At 39.9% G+C, this 21047-nt stretch overlaps 2 protein-coding genes across 2 annotated transcripts; one reads left to right on the top strand and one right to left on the bottom strand.

Annotated features, from left to right (window-relative positions):
• Positions 1 to 2162: 2162 nt before the first annotated feature.
• On the top strand, positions 2163 to 8568 carry rlbp1b (retinaldehyde binding protein 1b). Its single transcript, XM_084934096.1, has 8 exons — positions 2163 to 2250; positions 3038 to 3080; positions 4431 to 4559; positions 5606 to 5810; positions 6054 to 6232; positions 6350 to 6508; positions 6678 to 6788; positions 7374 to 8568. The coding sequence occupies exons 2-8, from the start codon at positions 3069 to 3071 to the stop codon at positions 7500 to 7502; spliced, it is 924 nt and encodes a 307-aa protein (XP_084790222.1). The 5' UTR covers positions 2163 to 2250; positions 3038 to 3068; the 3' UTR covers positions 7503 to 8568.
• Positions 8569 to 8946: 378 nt separating this feature from the next.
• Positions 8947 to 19192, bottom strand: abhd2b (abhydrolase domain containing 2, acylglycerol lipase b). The gene is made up of 11 exons (XM_084934095.1): positions 19060 to 19192; positions 18719 to 18750; positions 18137 to 18370; positions 15420 to 15595; positions 14851 to 15018; positions 14452 to 14635; positions 12645 to 12737; positions 12162 to 12263; positions 12001 to 12070; positions 11521 to 11605; positions 8947 to 10694 (listed from the first exon to the last, which is right to left on the bottom strand). Exons 2-11 carry the CDS (start codon positions 18742 to 18744, stop codon positions 10516 to 10518), a joined length of 1317 nt encoding a protein of 438 aa, XP_084790221.1. The 5' UTR covers positions 18745 to 18750; positions 19060 to 19192; the 3' UTR covers positions 8947 to 10515.
• Between the last annotated feature and the right edge of the window lie 1855 nt (positions 19193 to 21047).

Below are 21047 nucleotides of genomic sequence, written 5' to 3'. Positions count from 1 at the left end.
ATGAAAATGGTGTATATTTTGAACCTTATTCATTATCTTAGCTGCTTCCTTTATTCCATACGTGTGACATACCCAATAGAGAAAACATGTCTGACAGTTTTTGCTTTTATTTTTTTTGCTCTTGGTCATCTTTCGGTTATAGCAATAAGATTTCCTGAGTATTTCACGCGTAAAGTAAAAGCAACATTCAGAGGATGATCAACCATATGAACCTTTTTGAAATGTTACCTACAGATGAAGGCGATACACTAAACATCGCAAGAAAATACAATCACAGAGTTATGCAAAATTGGCCAGCAATTTCTGCATCAACTTCCTCAGATTAGTAACCACTCTTCTATATAAAATTCACTTCCTTGGATAATGTTTCGAGTGCACTTGAGTTTATTATCCTGTTCCAAGACAGCTTCAGAGTGTGCACAGATGGCCTCCCATGACCTTTAAACACTATTTCGAGTCGCTGAGCCACTGAAACGACTAGAGACACATTTCCACTCCTATGCATTACTATTTTTACAGCACATTATTTTCCAAAATGTGTATTCTTTGCACGTACTGTATGTTTAGTGGAAAAGTGTGTTTTGGTACAAGAAAGGTTTTTTCTTGGCACACCTATAATGCACCTCAAACTTTGCAGTCTCTGATCGTGAACACATGTACTTTGAGACCAAAAGTTGTAATAGTTACCTGCAGGTACCCCGAGATAATTTTGGGGTTCTTGGAGACTGTTTTCCATCAGACGATCTGCACTTAGGGATAAAATTACTGGGATGGGAAATCAAACTGCCTGCAGTTTGAAAGATAAACCTCTTGTAGATGATCTTTCTTATAGTAGTTAAAAAACATTTTACTAATTCATGGACATTAAAATGTTTTGTCTGAAGGCCTTTAAGAGTTCTTTAGGTTTTGGTATGATGATAGCACAGAGTTCAATTGAAAGCAACCCCTTGATTTTTAAATAAAGACAAGTTAAATGTCATTAGCACCATGGAACCCCATATTCTAAGGTGTCATGGGTTTATGGGGGGTTTGGGGATTTCCAAAGAACTCCCATAAAGTTCATTCTGTTCATCTGGACGTAGAGTTTTCAGTGGGAGAAATGTTTCGTCACTCATCCAAGTGACTTCTTCAGTCTCAGCTGACTGCAGCTTTCCCCAACCTTATAAACATAATATTTGCATAACGACTGAAACTAGCTCCCTGGCAAACAACGGGCTGTGAGGTCAGTTTCTTGATCATTAATATGCAAATTTTCATTACCATTGATCCAGAAAAACAAAATGAAAATTCTGGAGTGGCCAGAATCTGATTGAGGTGCTGTGTCATGACCTTAAAAAGGCAGCTCAGGCTCAGAAACCAGTGTAGCTGAATTACAACAATTCTCCCAAGATGAGTGGGCCAAAACTCCTCGACAGCGCTGTAAAAGATTCATTTCCAGTTATTGCAAATGCTTGTTATTAGGTTTAAGGGGCATGTCTCGTGATTTGTCAGATAATTTATTTTAACATTTCTTCAAGAAGCCACCAACAGCACAAACACAGAGATGTTCAGTTCAGCGACTGGCCAACAGAAAAATTGTAATTTAGTTGCACTTTTGCGGTGGCTTAATTTTTCAGCTCTCTGGATTTCTGCTCGACTCCAACAGCTTGCATGAAATGTGATAAATTATGCAATTTAAGTTTGCCATGTAAAGAAACAAATGTCCTAATAAAGCTGTAAAAGCTTAATTGATAAACTGATTAATCCCTTCAGCATTCCCTTTAAGATAATATTGCTGGTTCTTTAGTTAGCGATATGACAGAACCAGACTAACCACGTTTTCTCAATTATACCTCCGAACATGTAAAACAGAGCATTTGAACACAGTGTGTTCATCCTGGGGACTCAGCACTCACAATGGTCACTGTTCACTCCGTTCAAGTCTCCTCGGAATGCAATCAAATCCCTCTTCTCCTTAAATCACTTCTGAACTGAAGGGTACACTTAACTTTACATCATCCTGGCCCTGCCTTTCATCACCGGAGCCCGTCCACCATTGGTTAAAAAAGCAACCCCATCACGGCTACCCCCCCCACCCTCCCCTTTTCCACACTCACTGCCTCTTTTATACTGATTGAAAAGAAAAAGGAGCCTGTTGGGCGTAATCTGCTGTGACGCGACTAATCCCAACACTACAAATCATAGGTCCCATCGACACTTCTGAGCACAGACCCCTGTGACTCCCCACCAGCTACTTCACGTCTGCCTCAGGTAGGAATCGGCCTTCTTTGCTCAGGTGATGCTTCCAGTTGTATTCAGTTCCTTAACTCCTGTTGTTACCAGGCAGTGGATTTGGCTCAGCTTTACAGACTTCATCTTATGTAGCAGGATGAAATTATGGATGTTTTGCTGCCTTGTTTCTCTTTTATCTCGAGGTATCTAAAAGCAGATCATTCCAGCTCAAATCTTGTGCAGTGGGTGCATCATGGGGCTGACAGTGGTTAGGTTTGAGGCATTTCCACTGACACCGAGAGTCATAAAAATGCAAGCACTCGTGACACCACAGCTTTGGGCTGTGTAGCATGGTATTATAAAGACACATGGATGTTGCTGGTCTTTATGAATCTATTTTATAAATGCTTAATAGACTATTAGACTGCACTTTAATTTTCTTTCAAGTAAATAACTGACCGCAACTAGGTTAGCTATTCAACTTTTGTTCAAATCTCTTTCATCAAGTGGTTGCATGCTGTATTATACTGTATGTATGCCTATATGTATGCACCATTGTACCAATTAAAGATTTTCTTGCTCTATATCTAACATTTGGCCCATCGACACCCACTGTGAGCCTGATGATTATGAAACTAAAAGGCTGTCAAGCTTAACTCTCCTGATAAGTCACCCAGGATTGGCAAAAGCTAAATATAGCCAAAAAGGTACCGTGTGAGAGCAGAGAGGATGGGATAAAAGGGATTTAGATGGACTACAGTGTGTCAATTTTTAAGATTTAAGAGGGATTGATAAGAATCACAAGTTACCTCTTCTTTTCTTCCAGACAGGACAAGGACATTTTTTAAAGAGAAGACATGGCTGTAGTCGTGAGTATCTCCACTTTTACACTCTTAAACAGACAAACAGGACAGCATTCATAAGGACAAACATCTATTCTCCATCTCAGATGGATTCAGCTGCAGCTCAAAACTTCCCAAAGGCCCATTGTTACAGACACCAGCGATAGCCACAGTTTCTTTAGCTGCTAATCTCTGATCCCTGCTTCAGGTCGAATAGTGGTCCTCACCATGTATTTACAAGCTTTGCAGGACTCATGTGAGGGAGATTAACCAAAACACTGAAGTCTATTGATTGCGGACCTGCAACACTGGTGGACAGGCATCCTGTCTCACGTGGATTAGACGTGTTTTAAAGCTCACACAGCAAAACCCAGTCTTGTGAGAGAGTTAAATTGACATGACGAGGCACTCGGCTTTTATCCAAAGTGCTGCGCAACTTAAAAGTTTTCCTGCAGACACGTGAAACATAAACATCTTTGTGCTCACAGGGAAACTGTTTTCCATCAGCCATTATAACAAACTGCAACATCTTTAGTTAGTCTCCCCCATTACAGCAATTTTGACAGGTGACACTGCTGCCATTAAAAATGAATGTGCTTCATTCACCTGTGCCACTAAGCCAGTGAACATCCATAATGTCAAGATCCTGGAAATGGCACACCTAAGTGGAATGCATCCATTTTTAATGATGGTAATCATACCTGTGCCTTCTTACTATGATAAAATGTTTGCTCTGAACAGGGCCTACTGGGGTTTGTGTTCAAAAGCACAACTTTGTCTGTTGGTTTAAAGCATTTAATCTTTACTAAAGTGGATATAGCATGCTCAGTTCCATATTCATTTCTTGACCACAATTAGAGTAGCTTTGAATTGAGATCAGTTTTTGCAGTGGGGTGGGGTGGTGGTGTTGGGGGTGTAGAGCATCTGACTGGAGGAGCGCAGAGTTCGAGTGGATAGGTGAAGGCTAAGAAGTAAGATTAAATGCAAAGTTGTGTATAAACATGAACACATAGTGAGTTTAAAGAAGTGAATAAAAAAAAGAAACACTTTGTGCATCATGTGCACCTATTGTTGCATAACTAAGAAACTAAGGGAGGATTCAGGGTCACTTGATCCAGTCCCAACTATATGCTTTATCAAAAAGGAACATTTTAAGCCTAATCTTAAAAGAAGACGTGTCTGTCTCCCGAATCCAGACTGGAAGTTGGACTTTGGGAGGTCATTTGATTGTAAATTTACTAGTCCATTTGTTTCCCTGATTAAGTGTCTTTAAATGTTTCTGAGGAATTTGAGATTACAGGACCAATAGATTTTCTCACTATAAATAAACATTTATAAGCAACCATGACAAGCTGTAATAATATCTTCTGTCCTCAGAGTGGAACTTACCGTATGGTGTCAGAGGAGGAGCAGGCGCTCAGGGCCAAGCTGGAGCGTCTGACCGTCAAGGACCACGGACCAATTTTTGGACCCTGCACCAACGTACCAGACCACACAATGCAGAAGGTGATCAAAGAAACCTTTGGAATAAGATCAAGATTCATCAGAGTCACATCAGGACAAAAAACTCTGTAACAAGCAAAGGAATTGCAATGCAATGCCAGTACAACCCCAGTAAAACCTCCAGGTTTCCTTTTGTTAAAAGGGAGTTTTTCCTTCCCACTGTTGCCTAATGCTAGCTCATAGGGAGTCATCTGATTGTTGGCATTATCCCTCTATTATTGTAGCATCTTTACCCCATTTTACGCTAGATAAATGACTCTAAATTGAAGTTTGTTTTCATAAATAAAATTAAAGTTTGAGAATATACAACTTTCAATGGTTTAGTTATTAACAATGTCCAGTTTTTTCAAGGTACATCTATTGTATTGGTGTTCCAAATTGGGAAAAAACATTAAGGCTTCATTAGGATGTGCAATACCCTTCCACAACAATAGGTGGCACCAGAAATGTAAAACTTGGGATTGTAGCCCTCCAATTGTTTGTCTAGAGTTACAAATTGGAAGCAGTGACTTTAACCTCCTAGGACCTGGCATCCACATATGTGGACATCACATTTTGGGTTATTTAGACCAAAATACTCAATTTTGCTCTACAAGGGCCTGATATCCACTTACGAGGACATTATACTGCCTCTGTTTTATCAAAATTTAAAACGAATATCCTCATATGTGGCTCTCATCTTTCTTGGAAAAAAAATCAAGTAAAAAAAAAAAAAAAAAAAAAAAAATCTGGTGATTCTTTGTTTTTACGTTCATCGGGTTCCAATCAGCCCAAATATCAAAGATTAAAAATGCATGCCATGGAAGAGTTCGGGTCTTAGGAGGTTAAAGCTGGCTTGTCATTCTTAATTGTGGTTAGACCACTACCCTATCCTATCTAAATTATCACCCTGTATCTGGTAGAACACAATGATTTGATCAGTACGACCAACTTTAAGGGCATAAGTGAAATGAAACATCGACCATATTTCTGAAAATAAACCCTTATACAACCAGGACCACTCAAATATAATCTGTGAACTAACTGCCTGGACTGGCTCCTCTCTGCAGGCCAAGGATGAGCTGAATGAGACCGATGAGAAGCGGGTGTCAGCAGTGAAGGAGTTGCGAGCAATTATTAAGGAGAAGGCAGAAGGTGGTGATGATCTGGCCAAGGGGGTGCAGGACACCTTCGGGGAGAAACCAGACAACATGCTGACCCGCTTCATTCGTGCCAGGAAGTACGACGTGCCCAGGGCTTTCGACCTTATGAAGGGTAAAATGTTCAAAATGAGCGGCTGAAAGTGGCAGATCTAAATACATGCACATCATTTCTTCCTCTGTGCATCTAAGCGTCATTATGGTATCAATTCTGAAAAGTCATGTAGCCTCACAAACATATGATTTTATCATAAGGATCCAGGTTAAAAAAATAAATAAAAAAATAAAAATCTACCACCTGTAGTTAAAAAAAGCATTTTTCAATGTAATCTAATAGGCTTCCTGTGCTTCTACTCAGGTTATGTGCGTTTTAGGAAGGATTACCCCGAGCTGTTTGAGAACCTGACCCCTGAGGCCGTGCGCAGCACCATCGAGGCCGGCTACCCCGGCATCCTGCATAGCAGAGACAAATACGGCCGTGTGGTCCTGCTTTTCAACATCGAGAACTGGGACTACGAGGAGATCACCTTTGATGAGGTATGGTGACTCATTTCTTTTATTACACAGGAAGCTTATGTATTTTTGTCCCATCTCTGACAGGAGCTTACTAGAAGATACTATAAATATAAAACACGTTTTTCTGTGTATATTCAGATCCTGCGCGCCTACTGTGTGATACTTGAGAAGCTTCTAGAGAACGAGGAAACTCAAATCAATGGATTCTGTATCATTGAAAACTTCAAGGGCTTCACCATGCAGCAGGCATCAGGAATCAAACCCACTGAGCTCAAAAAGATGGTGGACATGTTACAGGTGGGGGAGAAAAAATCCATTATTTTGGTTGAATTACTTTAGAGGAGAAGCTCAAAAACCATTGTATAATAGAGTAGTCAAACAAAGTTTCAACACTTTGACTTATCATTCATTTATGATGGGATTTTTAGATTCCTTGCCCTTCATCTTGCTCTTTGTGTTCCACCAGGACTCATTCCCTGCCCGTTTCAAAGCTGTGCACTTCATCCACCAGCCCTGGTACTTCACTACCACCTATAATGTGGTCAAACCTCTCATGAAGAGCAAGCTGCTGGAGAGAGTGAGTCAAATGAATCATATTCAATGACAACATAGATTGGTTTTAGTCCTTGTAGAGAGCATTGATGGCAGACATTAAGGGGGTTTGCAATGCAAACTGTGACCACTGTTGCCCCTTAAGTCTCTGATATATAAACCTATCATCAACCAAGCTCAAGATATCCTTTATATTTTGGTTTGAGTGCAGGAGAGCTGTAATACGCAACGTGACAGCATCTGACTTGACATGAACCTGCTTGGCAAAAAGCAGCAAAAACAGTTTTGTATTTTTTCTAATAAAACTAGACTTTCATACATACTCGACAGTCAAGTACCACTGTATTAATTCAATAATGTGTTGGTCTGGATCCTTCAGTTTGCTTCTGAAAGGATTTTGATGTGGGTTTCACTCTGATTAACAGAGCTGAATCTAATAACCATAATGCCACTCTAAAAATTGGTTTTATGGTGCGCTTAAGCAATACGTTGGAGTCTGTCAGGATATTAGATACAAGGATATTAAATTAATTTATGACTTTGACATTTGGCTGCTGAAGGATAGCACACACCTTTAAGCATCTCTAACAGCTGCGGATGTTCGTTTTAGGTGTTCGTGCACGGAGACGAGTTGGAAAATTACTACAAGGAGTTTGATGCCGAAATTCTCCCTGCCGAGTTTGACGGAAAAGGTCCCAAGTACGACGGCAAGGCCACAGCAGCCAAGCTGTTTGACTAGACATCCTCAGTCCTTTTGCCAATGAGGTCGAGAGCCTTTACGTATTATAAACCCTATAGACTGTGAAGAATCAACGCCCAATCTAGCTGTGTGGTTGTAGGATCTAAAGTTATGAATGAAAGTCTTGACTGTGTTAGAAGGTAAAATGATATTGTACTGCACAGGTCCTGGCAAAGCACATTCAAGACAAAAACTAGACAAGCCATCCAGGTGACACCGTATAGTTTGAATTTTCTAGTTGATGACCATCAAAAGTGCCATACATGCTCCAAATAACTACAGAGTGCATACACTTCATGTATTTGCTTGTCTTTCTTTAAAAGTCAGTCCTATGATAAGTAAAACTTACTTCTAACTCATTACAGTGAACATTTTAGTGTTTGTATTTATTTACTTTTTGCCAATTCTGTATTTTTTTTAGCAGAATAAACAGTCCAGTCCGACTTTTTTTCGTTGGTGCAATTAAGATAAATTTTAGTCCAATTAGCATCAATCTTGTCACAGGGTTCCCTTTTTTATCACTAGAACCATAACCAATAAATAAATAAATAAATAAATAAATAAATAAATAAATAAATGCAGATAAGTAAATGTACACAGTGGTGGATTAGCTGTGACAATCACTTTTAGTTTTCATTCCAAACCCAAGTACATGGACTGAATGACTGGCTGCCTTGGAGGCAGTTGTCAATCTTAAAAGAAGAAGAAGAAGAAGCAGCATGGTTTGGTACTGGTGTGAAGTGTACAGAAGCTTATGATTAACGGACCAAAAAAAAAAAAAAAAATCAAAGTCATATATGTGATTATCTCATCACTTATTCCGTTACGCAAAAACACTGCCAATCCTGACCAGCTCTGAACAACACGTTATGTCTCCGTTTTGTCAAACTGTGCTTTCTCTGGACTTAAATTCACCCACACAGATGGTTTATTACTGGCAGGCCCCAGCTTTCTCAGGACCCAACCTCTTACCCCTGATCATCTTCTTGCACAAGGCTGGTATTCCAACAAGTGCCTCTTTTTCCTGCTTTTCCTTCTTTCTTTTTTTTTTTAAGACTTCTTCAGTAAGGTATAATAAAGTTTGACCCATTGTGCTACCCAGTGCACCAATAACAATGTCAATACATGTACAATAAACTGTTAATAAATGCAAAGTGATGTGACTTTGTTGATGTAGAAATACACAAAAGGAAACAATATGTGAAAATCACTTGTAAACAGTCAGGCCGCGCACCATGAAAACACCCACATTTTCCTTCATTCTATACATCATAATCATATATTCAAGAATGCAGACAAGCCCCTGTTATGTGAAATGAGACTAAAAAGAAAAATCTTGTCAAGTAACTTGAAAAAACTCATTCATCCAGGAACAAGTTAATGAAGAGTAATTTTTTACACTATGCACAATACCCCATCAGAAAATGATTGTGAGAAAAGACAATTGAAATGTCTTAATTTATAATATCACACCAATAAAAATGTGTTCATTTACTTTTAATTGTCAATGACTCTACATAGTGCATTGAAGACAATAAAGTGCAAGCAAACAGTGAAAAAGTCAGGACATGTTTGTGGTGCAGTTGCATGACATTTGACTTCTGCAGAGCAGATATAAGTTGCATAATTTGGAGGCTACATAGACTGGGTGGAGTCCACTGAGAATGTAACTCACAGGAAACTGACCAACCTCAAAAGTCCTTAACATGATAATAAGAGCTCAGAATATTAAAAACAAGCAAACCAAAACAGCAAAAACATTGCATTTGTGCCCTCACCAGCTTAGCTGGTGTTTGAAACCTTTGAAATCACATAATTCTGGTGGAAATTTACAGTACCATGACAGTACAGGAGTGTTTTTTCTTTCTTTCTCACAATACAGAAAATAAAAAATATAAAAATCCACCCCCTCTCCTTTTTTGTCAGTGACACTAATCATCTTCAATAGAGCGATACTCTTAACTGTTTTTACCTTTTATATTGCAAACACCACCATCCAGTAGGCAGCAATGAACAGCTATGAACAACAACAACATCCTCCCCCAAAAGGTAATCGATGCTAAAGTTTAATATTAAGTCACTACAGTGTTTAAACTGAAGCCACGCCTGGTATATGGAACATAATCGTGACCAAGAAGAGACACATTCAAAATGTTATCACCTTCGAAGCATACCGTAAACAGCCGTTTATACCACCACACCTGTCACTTCTAGTTAAATTATTTCTACGCTGGGAATTATTAGTTATTTATAAGTTTTGGGTAACCAGAGTTCTACACCAGGAGGCTTTACAGTAAATTGATTGATTCATGGAATGGTTGGATCTACAAGTACATGTTTCAACAAACCAGAAATGTTCAGTTGGGTCTGTTTTTGTCTACCCTAAATGCAGACTGATAGTCCACTGGAGAAAATTGAGCATGAAAACCTACCAAAAAATATCTGTAAAACATGACCTGATTTGAGAGATTAAATCACATTCTTATCAGATGTTTTTCTTTAATAAACAGCAACATCCTCTTAGTGAAAATGCACTATTTCAATTAAAGGACTTCAGAACAGGACAGAACCAAAACATCATTAAAATATTATTTGAAAACTTGAAAAAAAAGTCCACCTTTTTTTCTTTCTTATGGCAGAATTCAAACTACAAAATACACCCTGCTTTAGAGAATAAAGAAAGAAGTACCTGCCAAAAACCAGCAGAGGGCAAACTATTGTTAACCTGAGAGATAAAAAGAACCATAGCAGAAGGAACACTTCTGCTTGGGATCACATTACACTCACCTGTGCGATCACCTCTGTAGGTTTTTATTTCTAATCTGGTTTAACCACTTCCACTCAGGCTGCCTTGTCTAATCATCTACAAGTTCCAGAATCATGTAGCTGTAAGGCCAAAAGTGCTGAAGCTGAGCAGGTACAGCAAGCTGTCTTTGTGTGTTTGTCTCTGGACTTGTATGTAAGTGCAACTCGCAGAGTGGTATTGCGTGCTTTCATACAAAAAGTTCATGTCCTACTCGCTGCTACTCCGACAGACCGACTGCTTCTTCTCCCAGCGGCAGACGGCGTTGGTGTACTCCACTATGACCTTGTCCATCCAGGTGAGGGGCTGAGGGAACAGAACAGCTCCCTCGAAAAAGCCCATGTGGCCCCCATGTTGAGTCAGGGCAAATACCACATTGGGCATTTTCTCTAAAAGGGGAAGACAGTTAGGAAGAGAGAAGTATAAAGTTTCAGTTCACCAAAAATCTGTTCCCGTCAAAGACCAATTTTTAAGACGCTAAATGACGCCAAAGCTGTGACGAGTCCAAATATCCAACCATGAAGATGATCATGTTTTTCAAAAGAAAACGACTGCACAGATTATAACTTGAATCTTGATACAGAACCAGTAGAAAAGTAGACAAAAATTTAAAGAAATAGAATTCATGACTACTTGAAGCGTAAAAACTTTACATGAATACAAAGACTTTTACAAAACAAGAATCTCCCATGTGAGGCAAGACAAGGCAGCAGGTTGAGGCCAGACACACACACACAGGTCCCTGTATATAACCCAACAGCTCAGGTGGATCACATGGCCCTGAAAAATTCAACAAGACTGTCTGGGGAGGGTGTGTTGAGCAGATAGCTGCATCAAGACTTTATCAACACTTAAGACTGTGTTGCGAGTGTCCTGTTAACTCACTTCATGTTGCTCTGAGTTAGCACCACTGTGAGGACAGCATTTTCATCAGACTCTACATCACCTGTGTTGCATGCCATGAAATAATATCTTTAATATTTGTTATTAAAGGTTTTGTATGGGAGCATATTTTAAACTTAGTGGAAAACAACATAAAAAAAAAAGACTTTCCTTGACTTTCTCAGTTCTTTTCAACAACATGTTTTCTATGTTGAAGACTCAAATTGGTAGCTACTTATCATGGCAGCCAGCTTTAAGCTAGCCTGTTACAAAGACAACCTTTAACTACCACTGACTCACACTGCAGAAGGAGTTTAGACAAAAACCACAAACCTGCAAGAGTGCGTGCAACAGCCAGTAGTGATGGATGAACCAGTGGGTCATCCAAGGAGTTTAGCAGGAGGAGTGGGACAGTGATCTGTAAAAAAGAGTAGTCCAGTTTATTTATTAATCTTTTAGAATACCTACTTATACATTATTAGTGCAGACAGTACAAAAGATAGAAGTAACCATCACTGGCACTTCTGTGCTGATGTCACTTTTCAAACCTGGAAGCCACGCCCACATTTTATATTGTCTACCATTACACTTTTATAACAGAATAATATAACAGTGATAAGAGAAGTAGTATTCAACCACACCTGGACTTAATTATGTATGATTGCTATCCAAGTATGCTAGATCAGGTGAACAATAAATATAGCAGCAACAGTATTTAACAGTAGTCCAAACATGAAGTCATTGCAGAAGTAGTAATAGAGGGATAGATGTGTTGAGCTGTGTTACATACACGGATAGGTACTTGTCACTCACTTTGTGGATGTAGTGCACACAGCTCTCCTTCTCATAGTACTCTCTCAGTGAGTCATAACCGTGGAATTTTCTGAAGTGAAAAATGATGCGATAACATAGTTAAAGAGATGGCCCACAGAATTTAGAGCAACCCATCATATTCAAAGCCCAGAATATTTCACCTCATAATGCTGTCATCAATCTGCATCAAAGATGTGGCTGCATACAGTCTGTTCAGCTCTCCATCGCCAATGTTGCTGCACTGCATGGCCAGCAAACTGTCCCTGTTTAAAAATATGACATTTAGACAAAACCAACGCGGAAGACTGTGTCTTTGTTTGGCTGAGAAGTGCTTTTCATCCGATTCTCCACAAATGACTCACAGATCTACATTTTAGATAACAGATTTAGGAATTTCTGGCTAATTTTTCAGAATTACGCTAACATTTAAGAATTTCTACTCTCTATCAGACAGAGAGATAATCGAGAAAATTTTGTGTCTGCAGAAAGCCACTCCAACAATTAGCAGAGAAAAGATTCAAGCTTGTGTCTGAGCTACAGAACAGAATAAAGCTGCAGTACTTTATGACTAAATGACATTCTGATCAAATTTAAGAGTATTACGTATCTGTAACCATTAATCAATAACTGTTGTGTTGCTCCACCTGTGCGACAGAATGATCTTCTTCATATTCTCCGCCAACATAAAGTTGTAGAGCCTCCGGCACTGGTCCCACTGAAGGAAAGTTTCCTGAGCCCTAAACACACACAAGCAAATGAACATGAATACAAACATACTGTGGAACCACATTACAAACTAAAGTCACTACAGCAGTAGTCTGATCCATCATATCACTATTATATTTTAACTATTGTAAATATCAACACTGCAAATTATTTAATCCCAACACTATTATGGTGCTGCTTAACACAAAACTTTAAGTTAAGTTATACAACCTAATATTGCACGCAGTACCTCCAAGCAATCCAAAACAAATGTAATGGGTCCGCTTAATACGATCATATACAAGCGCAGTAATGACGCTTATGCCTCAGTTCAATATCTGTAATCACTCATCTGCCTGCTTTCATGGATGTTTGGCTGTTAGTCTATTTCTTTCATCACTTCCACGCTTTCAAATTCACTGCTGACATCATTACTCTAATCCAATCATCTTCTTTCGCCTGATGCCTCTTGACTCTGATTGGTGGAACCCACCTCCCCCTGGTCACTCAGAGCTCCATCCAATCCTCCATCTTCAATCCCATCAGGGCCTAGACTCGTAATGCCTATCAACGCTGACAGCCTGCTATGACGGCTCATTGGTCTAATTGCCAAAAAAGCTTAAGTGAATTCAATGCTGCCAAATGATCACCACTCACTGAATGTTGTTTACCACAGAAATATTCCCTCTGAATAATGTATACTTTATTACTTTATTCATCCATCCATCCATCCATTCGCTTCCGCTTATCCTTTTCAGGGTCGCGGGGGGCGCTGGAGCCTATCCCAGCTGTCATAGGGCGAGAGGCGGGGTACACCCTGGACAGGTCGCCAGTCTGTCGCAGGGCTTACACACAGGGACAGACAACCATTCGCACTCACATTCACTCGCACATTCACACCTAGTGGCAATTTGGATTATCCAATCAACCTATCCCCACAAGCTGCATGTCTTTGGACGGTGGGAGGAAGCCAGAGTACCCGGAGGGAACCCACGCAAACACGGGGAGAACATGCAAACTCCACACAGAAAGACCCCGGCCTGATGGTGGAATTGAACTCAGGACCTTCTTGCTGTGCGGCAACAGTGCTAACCACCGTGCCACCGTGCTGCCTACTTTATTCATCCCCATGGGGAAATTCCTCTCTGCATTTAACCCATTCACTCAGTGAAGCAGGGTGAATGGCAACATGACAACGTGTAATACTTTCTTGAAGCAAATCTCACAAGAACCATTGGGAAACAACATTTTTTTGGTCCCTGTGACACAAAATCTGCATGTAGAAGATCACTAGTCAAAGCTGATAAAAACTACTTAAGAAATTTACTGACATTCCCCTTAAAGAGGCATTATTAACATTTTTACCCCCTTGGAAATTAACTCTATCACCATCTTTGTACATTGTACTTCTATCACCATCTTTGCCGCTGCAGAATTCCCTAAGATTCAATTTAGGTTTCACTGAGTGCTGTCTTCTTCTCTAACAAAGTCTCTGACTAGAACCGTACCTAGGATGCTTTTTTCACAAGCTTTTTTCTTTTTCTTTTCAAAGCTCTGATAGTCCTGATAAAACAGAGTCTTCTCAGTCTCCTTTCTTTCCTGTGTTTCAGAGTAAATAAACCCCGTTTCAGTATTCATCAGAGTTCAACATGATCACCTCAGTTTCACTCGTGACGGCAGAGCAACGCCGACAACAACATGACCCATTAGTCTTAATTGTGTTAATCCTTCAGTCAGTTTACCAACCTGAGGGCGCTGTAACCCTGGCAGACGCTGACACAGCATAGCACTCTGTCCTGGTTTGACTGGTTTTCCCCCAGGAACTTACAGACGATGTTTCCTCCCAGACTGAACCCCACGACCACCAGCAGAGTCTGGGGAAAAGTGCGTTTTATGTAGTCCACCATAGCTCCAAACTCCCAGGTACAACCTGAAAGTAAAAGAGTTGCTTTTACAAATGTATAGCAGTAATATATACTCGATATGACAGATTAATATATATTTATAACATTATGCTTCTTGGGAATCTGGTTTTATTTGTCAAAAGTTTGATTTTGGCAGGATTGCACATTATAAGGCTCTTTTTTTTATCCAAGTGATGTTAAAAATATCATAAAAACAGACAATGTGGCAATAACTTTTTACCGTATGTAAACATGCGTGGCGAGGTGAGCTCAACATTAGGCAGGGCTCCCAGGTGGTTGAGGACGGCACAGCGGTAACCCTGCCGCTGGGAATAATCCACAAAGGTCCGGATGTAGTTCTTCTCACTGTGGTTACCAATCCCAGGACAGATTACCATGGTAATGTCATCTGGCACCCACACAAAGACACAAAAGAGTCTGGATGTGCAACTACATTTAAATTGGAGTCATGAGCTTGTGTAAAAGTCGATGTCATGTGCACTGTAGTGTGTGTGCGGATTTAACCCCGCTGAACTACATTGCTGGCATCGTTCCTCGAGGGAGTTCATTAAAGTTGTCGCTGCTCGCTCGAAGTGTAGCAGGAGCTGCTTGTTACATGAGACTGATGTTCTATCGGTCCAAACAAGCACATAAAACTCAGGAGGAATGAAATTAAAATAAAAGCACCTCAACTAAACAACAATCAGGAAACTCTTTAAGTACCAACACATCAGCCGTTGTGTAATTGAATACCCCGAAAACCAGCTGATTTGGTGGTTTAACAGGAACAAAGTAGTTTTTGCCTCTGACCTCCAGTGGTGTGGGCTCCAATAGCTTCAAAGAGGTCAAAGGTAGCCGTAGCACCATCCTGCATTGGGAGGAACATGCGAACCCCACAGGGCGTTGGAGTTTTGACACGTCCCATCTTCCCGTAGAGCACCGTCTGGATGTGACCGCTCTTCCCCCACAGCAAGGGAGGAATGTATCTGAAAAGAAGGACAAGGCCCATATTATGTAACTGGAAGATGCTTCAGAAGATCATCAGTCTGACAAGCCAGGGTGAACTCTGAGAGTGCTCTTTTTTTTTTTAGGTGTTCAAATTACTTGACTCCAGAGTGCTTAAATATGAAGAGTGCCAAAAATATGAAGCCAAATAACATTTAGAAGAAATTAAGTTCACATCAGGTATGCGGTTGGCCAACATACCGCTCCTTCCTGTCCAAAAACAAACAGCTGAGAATTTTCCTTATCTTTATCTACTTCATAGCATGTACTAAAAAACAGCACACCCACTGTGCAAACAGAATCTTTACAGAAAAACAAAAACAACCTAAAAAAACTGAAAGTAAACTTGAGGTATGGAGGAAATCGCCAAACCTCACTAGGATGGGTAGTGGATCAGGGCTACATTAGCTTAGCCCATCCACGGACACTCCTTCTAATGAATGACATGTTTCTTTCAATAGCTGTGCAACATTATTGGAAGGGGTGTGAGGTATGTTTTGTCATCTTTGGTGAGTGAGTCAGAACTGTTACCCAACCGCTAGCTAGATTTTTATCATGGCCAGTGCACACTCTAGGTGAAACACTTACATAACAGGACAGGATGTTCAACGCACCACTGTTTTTGTTTAAATAAATGTTTTGCTAAGTTCTTTCAGTGTTGAACGCAGCCCTGAAAGTAATGTAGATACCAGGTTTTTACAACACAGAAGAAGCTGTGGACTATCTCTGATATAATCTGGATACTATGGATCAACCACTTAGCAGCGCTTGATGGCTGCTATTGGGGCATTTATTTTAAGGCCAATATCTAAATAAATGAGGATATCCATCCATCCACTGTTGCCTGTCGCTCTATCAATAGATAGATATTGACTCAAATGTATTGAAAATACTTAGAAAGGTTGGTAAATTTCCTCCCAAAAATATTTCTAAAGTTTCTTTTCTCCTCGGGAAGCTTTTTTTCCTACCATGTATGTGGAAAATTACAGTTTCACTAATGGATCAGCTCAGCGTAAATTGTAATTCCTGGCTCATTCCACCAGAGAACAAATGGCATGTTTATTCACATTATGGTCAGAGTAAGAGAAATGAAAGTACATTTGTGAATGGATGTTATGTCTCCAAACATCTGAAATCCCCCTAAACTTCTATAATGCAACAACACTGCATGGTTTTCTTATGTTTCCTAGTTCAGCCACTGCCTGCCTCTGTGGGTGCTGGGCTGAGAGAATGGATCTCTCCCTTACAACGTATCTGAAAAGACTGCTGCTCCTCTAGGCTCTGTTTACAGTGTTTAGGAAATCTAGTCCTTCTTGGGAGACTCTGGCCAATAACAGCTTTTTTTCCAACCCCCCCTACAATGAGTCACATAAAGCAGAATAAAGACCTCAGAAGTCCACACAAGCAGTGGTTCAGTCAGTTCAACATAGGACTCGAGGACCTGTGAGAGTGGGATTCAAATCTATGTAAGCCAAAATCTGGAATTGACCAACTTTAATGCAAACCACGTCTTAGAACAGAGTTGGAACAGTTTCAGGATGACTGTTTTCTGATTCTTTTGCTTTTGTTGTTAAATTTTCTAGATTTTTGTATGTTGTGTATATCATACACTGTGCTCACACTGTAAATACACTGATCAGGCATAACATTATGACCACTGACAGGTGAAGTGAATAACACTGATTATCATGGCACCGGTTAGTGAGCAGGATATCTTCGGGAGTAAGTGAACATTTTGTCCTCAAAGTTGATGCGCTAGAAGCAGGAAAAATGTGCCAAGGTAAGGATTTGGGCAAGTTTGATTATTGTGATGGCTAGACGACTGGGTAAGAGCTTCTCCAAAACCGCAGCTCTTGTGGGGTTTTCCTGGAATGCAGTGGTCAGTATCTATCAAAAGTGTTCCATGAAAGTAACGGTGGTGAATAAGCAACAGAGTCATGGGCAGCCATGGCTCAGTGATGCAGGTGGGGAGTGAAGGCTGGCCCGTATGGTCAGACCCCTGTCCACTGCCAAAAGCACCAACTATGGGCACGTGAGCAGCAGAACTGGACCGTGGAGCAATGGAAGAAGGTGGTCTGGTCTGATGAATCCCATTTTCTTTTACATCACATGGATGGCCAGCTGTGTGTGAGTTGCTTACCTATACACCCTTTCGTGGAAACAGTATTCCCTGACAGCTGTGGCCTCTTTCAGCAGGATAATGCGCCCTGCCACAAATCAAACAAATCGGATCCATGGAGGCCCCACCTCAAAACTTACGGGACTGAAAGGATCTGTTGCTGGTGCAGATACCACAGCACACTTTCAGAGTTCTGGTGGACTCCATGCCTCAACGGGTCAGGGCTATTTTGGCAGCAAAAGGGGGACCAACACAAAATTAAGCAGGTGGTCATAATGTTATGCCTGATGAGTCTATGGTACACCTGTATCTAAGGTAAGAATCGGGAGTTCATGATTAAGTCCACATTCCAGTCATCCCAGTGCCATCACAGATCTTTTAATACAATATTAAAATCTCTCACTCTTTGGTCAGCATTGGGCAGGTCTTGAGCAGGTAGTGACTGAGCAGGGTGTCCTGGTAAATGATCTCTGGTGGTGCAGTGGGACTCTTGAGGTTCAGACAGCGGACAATGATATAGAGGATGGTAGCCACCGCCGCCAGCTTCACACCATCAAACATGGCAGGCAGCTCTGGGCCAAAGGTGTGTACATAACCGCCCTCCGCGGTGGTCATTTTATATGTGTGAGTTGATCCGCTGTGTGTGCATAAACATATAATTTACACAGGCAAAAAGCTTACAGCAAATGGATTATTTTTACACAGTACATTTACAAAAGTCAAATTTCATAAATGAAACTGAAATATTGAAAACATAAAATATGTTTGTAAATTTCTGCTAAAACGGCAGCTTCTCACATACAACAGCATAAAATTACATGGTGCTCTAACTTATAGGCAGCTGTGCGACATTTGGGATCTGATCTTTCAGTAGAGTCTAGTATGAAATCTCAAAATAATAAATAAATAACTAAAAATCCACTGAAGACATGATAGAGTTATCCAGCAGTGACACCATCTATTAATGTTGACGGTTTTTACTCACCTTGCTGCCAGAAGAAAGTATTTCATTCAGAGCTGGGAAAACACGCAAGCAACATCTCATTGAATAAAATGTCCAAGGCAAACCAACAAAAGAGTACACAAACACGAGTAATTTGCAATATGTGGTTTGCGGTGCGGTTACGTGACGCATATGGATTACACAAAACGAGAAATAGGTAGGTTAGAAGAAACTGCCTGCTAGCTTAAAAGTGCCTCAGTTTGTTGCCTTTGTCACGTCACTCAGGTAAAACTTTTTCTGTCAGATGTCGACCAAACACAACAGGCACTTTACGTAAAGAACGCAATATGGGTTGAGCATAAAATTAAAATGTATGGTCTTACCATTACACTTTCTGAAGTTTCACTAGGTTTTTCCCGGACCCACCCGAAGTTTGACGCTCTAACACCGCCTGTTTACAGCGGAGAAACTGACTGACCAGCGGCTCGCTCAGGATGCCTTCATGTCACCTGAAAAAGCTCCGAATTTTTGCAATCCCAAATGCAACCAAATGATAAATTTACAATTGCGAATGAAAATATGTATATTCAATTTTTTTAACGTTTTATTTTCACGTTTTTGTCCATCTTATTTTACGTTCTACTTGTTAGACCTGTCATGTATAGTCATAATATAATACATGAAACTCTCCATTTCGGTGTCACAGTCTCCTCCTTCGCTTTGTGAAACTGAAATTTCCGTTTGTACCAGCAGGCAGTATAGCAAACATAACCACTTACTTCCTACTTAACTGAAAACCTAGCTTACGTTGACAAATAATAAAAAATAATAATAATACAAACAGAAAAACTAAACCCAACAAACGTTATTCCTCTAGTTGAAATGTCATTCATTTTCAAGCGATTTGTCTGATCTTTGCACTGAGTGTGTTAGCCACAAGAGGGCGCCATTGATTAACTGGAAACACTGTCGTGGGTCAAAATCAATAACTGTATAGTCTCATAGCGGCTTAACCATGCTTTAAATGTTGTTTCTACTAATATATAATATATCCATGTATAATAAGTGAATATTTGTTTATTTTAATGTGTTGATGACATGGCTTTAACTTTGACATCAAAAAGTATAGTTTTACAGATTGGTAACATACACACTCTCAATACTTTTTGCATACATTTCATCACATCTCCCAAATCTTTAACTCTTTCAAATAAATTCTAAGAAATGTGATTTTCAGCATACTTTATGCGACAATGATGCAACGATGTAAACTTAAACAACTAAAATTAATAGAATTCTTTTGGCAATATATACATCCATCAATTATTGTCATGTGTATATCTTCCACAGTCCAACATACACCAGAAAGCCCCATTTGGCAAAAAAATCATTGAGTCTTGTGAGCATATATATCTGGTGCTGTTTATGATGAATCCTCAGTCTCATTTCCAAATGGGAGACAGAAGTGAAAGACATCTTGGCCAATTTTTCTTGTTTCTGTGTGGGAGACAGAAGTGAAACATCACTGATACATACCAGCTATACATTCATGAATCCTGTGCCAAATTCGCCAAGTAGCATTTCCCTTTAAGGGTATCACATGTTCTCAAGATTTGAGTTTACAGGATTATGCTACTCTCTGCAATGCGGATTAAGATCAAACAGGGTCCTGTCTCATTAAATTTTCATTTAACTGTCATCTTGTGATGATTAACCCAGCTCATACTAACTGAAGGTCAGTCATGTGAAGAAGCTTTGTCGCATGGAAGAGGAACATCTAAGAAATCTGTCATTGCTGAGACACACACCACAGTGACCACTGATAAATGTCAGTCAGCCTGATGTGTACATGATACTGTGCCATCGGGTTTTTCAGAGAGAAGTGGTCATTTTTTGCAGTTCATATTAAAACTTGAAAAGGGGAAAGATTATACCCCCCCCCCCCCCATTTACTTACCTCTTAAAGAGAAATGTAATCTCCTTTATTATTATTTTTTCTCTCAGTTCCCCCTCTAATCAATTAGAAATGATAAAGACCCTGACAATAATCACCTTGTGTTTTACTTGCTGCTCTTCAAACTAATGAGTGAGACTACAAGAGAAGCTTAACACCAATCTCTAAAATTTAAAGATAGTATTTTAATGAGAAAATGACCATTCGGGGATTTCCTTTTCTTGCTAATGTTAACTTTGCACCACCACTCAAAGTGTGGTATTAGCAGGGAAAGAAAAATCAATTACAGGCACTGGAGTTCTAAAATAGATGTAGTGTTGCATAAACAAATGTAGTTGCATTAGTCGCCCAGATTTGGAGCTGTACAAAGAGCCACAAATAAGTTACATTTATCCACACAAGATAAATTTGAAAGAC

Source organism: Perissodus microlepis, chromosome 7 (genome assembly GCF_051167445.1).
Source record: "Perissodus microlepis isolate ML-2025 ecotype Zambia chromosome 7, ASM5116744v1, whole genome shotgun sequence".
Taxonomy (NCBI): Eukaryota; Metazoa; Chordata; class Actinopteri; order Cichliformes; family Cichlidae; genus Perissodus; species Perissodus microlepis.
Note: the sequence above shows the minus strand (reverse complement) of the source record. Positions and strands in the feature narration are given on the sequence as shown.